General features: G+C 43.4%; 2 protein-coding genes and 1 long non-coding RNA gene across 4 annotated transcripts in view; 1 reads left to right on the forward strand and 2 right to left on the reverse strand.

Moving 5' to 3' along the window:
- Positions 1–446: 446 nt before the first annotated feature.
- Positions 447–4,737, reverse strand: LOC127749933 (putative nuclease HARBI1). The gene is made up of 5 exons (XM_052270046.1): positions 4,596–4,737; positions 4,470–4,517; positions 4,181–4,371; positions 3,951–4,089; positions 447–3,864 (listed from the first exon to the last, which is right to left on the reverse strand). The coding sequence occupies exons 3-5, from the start codon at positions 4,316–4,318 to the stop codon at positions 3,452–3,454; spliced, it is 690 nt and encodes a 229-aa protein (XP_052126006.1). The 5' UTR covers positions 4,319–4,371; positions 4,470–4,517; positions 4,596–4,737; the 3' UTR covers positions 447–3,451.
- Positions 4,738–5,434: 697 nt separating this feature from the next.
- Positions 5,435–6,219, forward strand: LOC127749935 (uncharacterized). Its single transcript, XR_008011430.1, has 2 exons — positions 5,435–5,482; positions 5,991–6,219. It is a non-coding gene; the product is annotated as an uncharacterized LOC127749935 (long non-coding RNA).
- LOC127749934 (uncharacterized) overlaps positions 5,654–8,000 on the reverse strand; it is a 23,044-nt gene continuing 20,697 nt past the window's right edge. For both annotated transcript variants that reach the window (XM_052270048.1, XM_052270047.1), the window contains 2 exons: positions 6,250–6,503; positions 5,654–6,141 (listed from right to left, as the gene is read on the reverse strand). In XM_052270048.1, the coding sequence (XP_052126008.1) occupies positions 5,937–6,141; positions 6,250–6,503 (459 nt within the window). In that variant the 3' untranslated portion in view covers positions 5,654–5,936. The remainder of the gene's footprint in view (positions 6,142–6,249; positions 6,504–8,000) is intronic.

An 8,000-nucleotide genomic window follows, 5' to 3' on the forward strand; every position in this document is an offset into this window, starting at 1 on the left:
GCGAGGAAGTTTAGTAAACAGAGGGCCAGCGAGGCGACTTAAAAACTAGATATATGTACGCCAGAACGCGTAACAGGCTCCACGATATATCACGAAACACTGTTACGCTGCGACGTGCATGGCGCACATATAGATAGGCTTGCGGCGCTGACACCCGAGGCGAGTAAATGGGAGGGTATACGGAAACAGGGCCTTCCAGCACCAAAATTTGACATACTGACAGCATTTGTCGGGGACTACCTGGCTATATGTGCGCCAGACCTCGTCTCGCGTAACAGGCTTCGCGTTGTCTCACGAAACACTGTTAGGCTGCGACGCGCCTGGCACACATATAGCTAGGCCTGCGGTTATGACACCCGAGACGACTTAATAGGAGTAAAGACGGAAATAGGGCCTGCCGGCCCCAAAATTTGACATGTTCACTAGGGTGTTTTGAAAACAGGGTTTTCTTCCGCGCGGATTCGGCGGGGTGCGGAAAAGTAGACATTTGGGACGTAGAACACAATGCAAAAAATCGCAACTCGATCGGACAATATTTACTATCCCCGCAACACAATTACAATTTCGGAAATTCACATAATACAAACAAAATCGGAAAGTATAAAAATTGAAAACCAAGTTCGCCCCCTTAGTAAACACGCCATTTTATGATCTCAAGGGGAAAATTTCATCCCTTTGTACGTACGTAGCTCTTTTAGTTTGCGAGATATTGGTCGATTCAAGCCATTTTTGGGGTATATTTTTTTAAAAGGCACTGACACTGACGCATGCGTTAGAACAACTGACGCCTGGTTTGGTAACTTGTCATGGAAGCAGGTGGCCGAGGCAATGGAGACGGCAGCGAATGATCAGCTCCGGGTACAAGAGTCACCTATGACCCCCAGGCGAATAAGGGAGGCAGCGAATAGGCAACGACACGCCTACACTCTCACGAGGAGAGAACCTGGCGATTCGTTTGCCGAGGAGCTGCTGCAAGAGGCCACGCTGGCAGATAGAAGAGCATCCAGGAGACATGCGGAGGAGAAAATAGAGCAGTTCTTTAGAGAAGTGGACAGGGTTAGACCTGCTAATTAACTTAATGTGGCTTTCAGGTACTTCAAGAAATAGCGTCAGCAGGCATCGAAGGCGATCGACATAACGACGAGAGACTGGGAGGAAGTGGTGCAAAGAATGGCAGATGGCAAACATCCGGACAGGCTGCCAGAGGCTCCAGATTAGGGACCCGCAACGAGTGAGCTACGCGAGCAACGCCCTGGAGCCGCGTGCTGCGAGCTATTTTGTTCGTAGGGCCGCACGCCTCCTTGGCGGAGACAGCATTGCTTTTCGGAGGCCCCCTAGCGCTGCTCGCGCTGCTCGTGCGAGCAAATTTGTTTGCAGACCCGGCCCATTGCTGCAGCATGCAGGTTCCCCTGTTCGCCGTCGCATCGCCGACGCGCACAGAAGCCACGAGCAAAATAGCTCGCAGCGCGCGGCTCTAGCGCCTTGCTCGCGTAGCTCACTCGTTGTGGGTCTCTACTCCAGATAGACCTATCACACCAGCTCCCACGGCGTGCTATCAAAACTAATATCAAGAGATATAACTGAAGGATCAAGTGATGGTGACGGAATAATTTCATCTCCAAATTTAAAGTGAATAGGGTCCGAAGTGGATGCAGCACTTTGGGGACCGCTTTCACTGCTTTCACTAGAAGTTTCCCAAAATGTATGGGTATTTTAGTATCATAATTTCATATTGAAATTCTACTTGCAGAGGTAACCATAGAAAGCCCTACTCACAGAAATGGCTGAGCTTGACTCAGCTTGCTCATCTGCGTTTGCATTTTAAGCAACAAGTTGCTCTGCGTCACTATGCTCCTCGGCACTCTCATTTCCAGACACAACTTTTCGGTAATTGTTTACTTGACTGACTCCTCGCCCTGGAGTCACTCAAGTATACCATCGGAAAGTTATTTTTCAGTAGAATCCTGAACAGTATTTATATATTGGCGCTCGAGTTGCTTTTAAAGAAAAGCTCATTTTCATTAAAGTGTTCCTATTCAAGCCAAATGTTTCCTTTGTCGAGCACATTCCCTTACCATTTGTTCTCAGAACATAATTTATCAAAGTGTTGGCTGTTACATTTAACTGTTACACCGAATTGTAAAATTGACTCAGACTGATAGGTATGGCCACAAAAGGAGACAAACATTTCTCAGATGCCATTTATAGGCTTTTTATCGCTTTTAATATCCACTAATATTTTAGCACAAAATAAGACCAAGTGAGCCCTTTAAACCGATGACCCTAATCATCAATCTATACAGCAAGTACATTCTTCCAAATTTTCCCTCTACAACTTAGCACAACAAGCAGATAACTTATTTGATTAGAGTGATTAACTAACAGTGGGAAACTAGATATGCTGTGAATTTTGAGGGCCAACTATGGCAAGAGTGTAAATAAAACCAAAATGTTCGGGAATGCCTCTGTTTCATGAATTATTATGGTTGAAAGTTTCCTGAGAAGATTGCACAGAATTTAACACAGACACTGTTGAAATCCTGCAAAAAGAATATGGCACATTTGCAGCACATGTAGCTGGATTTGACGGATCAATTAAACAAAACCACTGGAGCTCGATTTCAATTTTTGGAGACAAATTCCTGACTAAATTTCTAACTGACACTCTTCGTGTGTTTTGTCACACAAAGAAACACAATAAAATAACTCAGTTTTTTTCATTACTTTATGTGTAGCTCACATAGCAGCAAAGAATGTATTTTAATTGGTTTCCAACAAAGTTTCAATTAAAGCAGCCTTCAAGAAGGTTCGGCAAGGGGGTAATTTAATATTTGTAGACACTTGGATCATCACAAAATTGCTCCCCACTCTTGGAAAGACCTTAATCTCGAAACAAAACTACCAACGGATAGATCACATTTTGTAGAGGAAATAGTTTGGTTGCTAAGAAATGGATTTGGTGATGGAACTTACACATACACACATATCCCTAACAAAGTCTTTTTAAGTCAAATTTAACATGATTAACTTTTAAAAACATAGTAAATAATACCTTTGGTTTGTTGCTCAGTGAAACTTAATATATTGCCAGGCTCCATCAAATCAAGGCTGTATCACCTTAGAAATATCAGATAACAGATCATAATAACTACATAATTTAAATAACAATCCACTGCTTCTATGAGACTGCAATAATAACATTTAAATATTTTGAGCAATGTGGACCCCATCTTGACATAACATTATTGTTGGTAAGCTTTCCACAAACTGATGAATATAAAGATTTCCAAATTCAAAGCTTTGATTCGTGGTCTGCGAGCTTGTTTCAAACAGCAGCAGAAGCAAATGTTCATGTACTGACCTTAGCATTAAAAAATAAACGGAATAACAATAGTAGTAGTAGTAGTCGTAGTAGTAGTAGTAGTAGTAATGGAGTAATACCAAGAAAATACTACTCCAATAGCTGCTGCTGCCTCAAACGTTGCTTTCTGGCATGAGCATAGTAAATAAGATGACGCTGCTCAGCAGCAGCTCTAGCTAGCAGCCCTCGTGGTAGATCATTGTAATCCGGCAGCACAACTGGCACACGTTGTATGTAGGGCCTTGGGTTTAGTAGACCACGGAACAGGCAATAGTTGTGAAGTGCACAACAAGCATTAATAATTTGACCAGAAAAAGTTGGCCGATATGTGAGAGCTCTGTCAGAACACAAGCACCTCCATCTTGCCTTCAACACGCCGATGCACCTCTCCACACAATTGCGTGCTGAACAATGTATTTGTGTGTAATCAAACTCTGGAGTCCCTGGAGCAGCATGCGGAATCGGAACATGAAGCCATGGAGCCAGAAAGTAACCCGAATCACCTGAAAAGTATAGAGTGTCAAAACACAAAACACAAATTTGTGAATATTCACATATCTGCTACAGGTAATGAGTCTCTTCACCATACCTAAAAGCCAACATCCGTCTTCAAAGTATGCCTGTACCATCACATCTTTGGCAACTGTTCCACTCCACACAAAAAAATCGTTGCTGGATCCAGGAAAAGCTGCACATACATTTCGGATAGTTAGTGTAGCATCACAAATCTGCAACAATATACAGATCTATATAAATACAGAATACAGATGGAAACAGAAGGCAAAATACTGTTGTCTATGCTTATTTTATTTTACTCACGATTTGTGCATTAATTGAAGGGAATCCCTTACGGCAATAATACATCTGTGGGTTAAGCTGCCTTGGAGGAGGAACAATCCTAATACGTGTTCCATCAACGTTAGCCCAATACTCTGGGCATGCCAAGAATTTCTTCATTGACTCGCATGACTTTTAGCCTCTCTTTATGTGTGAGAGAAAAGGTAATAAACCTACGAAGGATCTCAGGGTCGTTGAGTGTATCTGTAACTTCGTTGATATACCTACTAATGGAGGTTTGGCATAAATTGCTGTTAGCAGATTCACCCACTTTTCTTTGGGAGCTTCCACCTCCGAAAAAAATTAGAGCCGCCAACAACTGTATAGCAGAAGTTAAAGTATTTCGTTACTTAGAGGACACTTTGTGATGTAGGCACAATAAAATATCCTCCTATACCTTGGTAATGAATGTGGGTAGCCAGTGGACTGGAGCGGCGAGGGGCGAATTCCAGCAGAATATTGCACAGCCTAATAACCTCGTGTTGAGGCATGCGATACAATTTTATGAATTCATCCACAATGACATTAAATGGGTCGCGGGCGTCGCGCAATTGAAAACGAGCATGAATTTGAGCGTTCAGCATCCTGCGGTGCTCTGCCACCACATTGTGTGTTTCTCCGGCCACTACACCCTCAAAATAGTCGTAGATATCTGAGTTGACGATTACTGACTTGTTGCTCTTTCAAATCTATACTTCTCTTTCATTAAAATCTCATAAAGGCAACATAACTAATCTCTTACCCATAGCAATGCTTCTCCCGCAGTAATCACAAAAATATAAAGATCAACAAACTGCAAATAGGTGAATTAAAAGCAACGCTGCTGCTTTTAACGCCACCGTCTATTGGCAGGGCAGTGTACCGTCTCACCGCCAGAGGGCGCCCTTGTACATGTCCGACTCGACACGACAGTAGCGCTGTCAATGTTGTGTGGAAGTGGATAAAAGAAAAAGAATAACCAGTGTTCGGTCAGGACAGCAGGAGAGAGGGTCGTTGAAAGCGGGCGCGGGACGTACGGGACCTGCCCCTCGCCCTGGCCTGGCGAAGGGGCCTGGTGCTACTGTGCGGAATCACCTTACAGGTATTCTCAGCTTGAAATCCAAACTGACGTTTCTGCCGTGAAATTCTCGCGCTCACAAGGAGGAACTAGCGTCACGCTGAGCGCCTACTGGAATAGCGCCCTTGACTAGCATTCGCGGCCACCGTGACAGGTTCACAAGGGCTTGCTCAGGCCCGACACGTTAGACATGCCTCGCACACTAGCCGGACAACATCGCTTAAGGAGTGAGTACTTTGTGGTCGGCTCAAAGAACTTGAAATCTTGTGTTCTATCATTATCCTTCCACTCCCATCTTAGCTGCACTCAGCCAGAGTACTGAAGTACATAGCACACCCTCACAGCTCATACGACAGTACATCTGACTGTTCCGACACTCTCTTCATCCCAAAAATTAACGTTTTGTCAGACTTTTCCATTAAATTTAGAGATGTGTACAGCGTACCGGCGGGGTGGCGCACGATTTTCGCATTTACCAGGAACGATTAACTTCATACTCCAGAATGTGTCATACCATATTTCAAGTTTTAACCCGTATTGCAAGATATTTTTATCTCGGCGCATCAAAGTGGACAACAGCTGATTCCGTTGACGAGTCCACTATTCAATTTAAACTTGCGGAGGAGATTTGCTCTGAATCACTGTGGTATTAGGCTTTTCAGTTGCTCAGCCAACAAAGTTTCATAACCTGTCGTGGAGGATATTGACGAGTGCACTGAAGATCTCAATCTGCAGGCTGCCGAGGACGTCGTCTACCAAGCTGCCGACCACAAGGTATGCTGACAGTTTCGAGTGGGCAGCGTCTGCCGCCCTAGAGAAGGTTGGGAAGGCTATGATGGCAACGGACCCATGAATCAGTGCAAGAATCAGTACACGAAATGAACGCCTGCATGAGAAAGAGATTGTGAACAATACTGCATGTTACATTATTGGAATAAAGCATTCAAGGCGAACTACAGCGAAAGTTGAAATCCTTAAAATTAAAGGTGCTCACCGCGCCGCGTCTGCTCGGATCTCAGGTGTGTCTAGCAGGTCACGGAGTCCAGCACTGCTTCGCTTCCAGCCCCACTGCAACATCGCCACGGCTGACACTACTGAGTCGATGAACATAGTGACTGCCGTGACTAGTCGCGTTGCACCGTATGAGGTGACACTCCAGTTGGGTGGGTACGTGTATTCGTGGGCAGCATGCACCACTAGTGCGCTCAGCACAAATGCTGATTCTGGGATCAGCAGCCACAGTGATACCTTTCAACATAGAATTCCCGAGATGAAGCATTATGTGTCTACAATCCGGCTCACATTAAGAGGTTTGGCCTCAAAACAGCGACAAACGTCAAAAATCTAAACTTAAGAATCAACGGATTTTTCTGTTTGATATCGTTAGATGACACTTAAAGTCACTATTTCCTTTTCCTTTTCCTTCGGTCGCTTCTGTTTTTCTAGATTAAAACAAAATTTTGCAACCTTGGATGCAGATTCAAAAATTTGTAACGTTGTGACAACATTGTAATTGTTTCAGAAAATTGTAACTGACGTCCAAACTTCAACAATACGAATGAAAATTTTCGTAACTGTTGCAGGTTTTTATAATTGTTAGAAATTTTTGTAACATTGTTACAGGTTGTCGTATTCCTCGTATTATTTTTCGTTAGCTCGATATACAAATTTGTAATATGGGATGTTACAATTTTTTTCATGTACGCATTACAAATTTTGTATCCCAATTACAAAATTTTGTACCATATGGTTCAAAAATGTGCAGTTGCAGCCATCAAAAAAAAAAAAAATGTACACTCCTATGTAAAACACTCTGAGCAGAGCGGTGAAGGTCTGGTGCCTCTGCTGCTTACCGAAGGCAAATCTCTCCGACCACACATTTTAAAGATTTAGTGTGTCGCTAGTAACTGCCGCTTTGAGTATGTTTCAGTACAGGCTTGATTTTGATCCGGAATAGGGACATATGAACCTATTTCGAATCAGCTTTGTATCAAGATGGTGATTTTGCTATCTTGTAGCCTGACAGTAGTCGGCTGTGGAAGCAATCAAGATTTTGGTGCACAGTCCACGGGGTCTTTGAATTATTGCCTGATCCGAAATAAGCATGTGCACCTAATTAGGATCAAATAAAACCAATAAATAAGAAACCGACCAGCAACACACTCGGCAGTAGTTTTTAAGTAGGATAAGTGAAAAAGTTGAGTAGACGTCAAATTCTTGACCAGCTGAAATGCCTATTGCGAGAGATCGAGATTATGTAAAGGTATTGACTAAATCGACATTAAATGCAGTGAAACTGCCAAATATGGTCCTGGACTCCAGGATGACCTAGTATGGATCCTAAAGCAGCTCTTTGACAAAACAAAGTACTAGTGATCACCAATACATTTTCCACCATCATTAAATCGAAGCTGCTCGCAAACCAGATACTATGTGTGGTGTGAGAGGATCACATACTTAATCGTTTGCTTGCATAAAAACAAAATTACCCTTTTCACCCCGTGATTTCTAGGAGAACGGCTAAAGACAGGACAATTCTGACACCACCATCGTGCTCAGCGCTGAAAGTTTACGGGGGAGGTGGAATCTTGGCCCTTGGGCCGCCCCGCTGCTGATGCCCTTGCTTCGCCCTTAAAGAAGCTACCATCAAAGACATTTACCAGTATTATACTAACCATCAGACTGCGTTTACCATCAGAACGCAATTACCATCAGAATGTTACCATCAAAGCCCAACTTTACTAT

This window comes from Frankliniella occidentalis, unplaced genomic scaffold (assembly GCF_000697945.3).
Source record: "Frankliniella occidentalis isolate FOCC.00 unplaced genomic scaffold, Focc_3.1 Scaffold108, whole genome shotgun sequence".
Classification (NCBI taxonomy): Eukaryota; Metazoa; Arthropoda; class Insecta; order Thysanoptera; family Thripidae; genus Frankliniella; species Frankliniella occidentalis.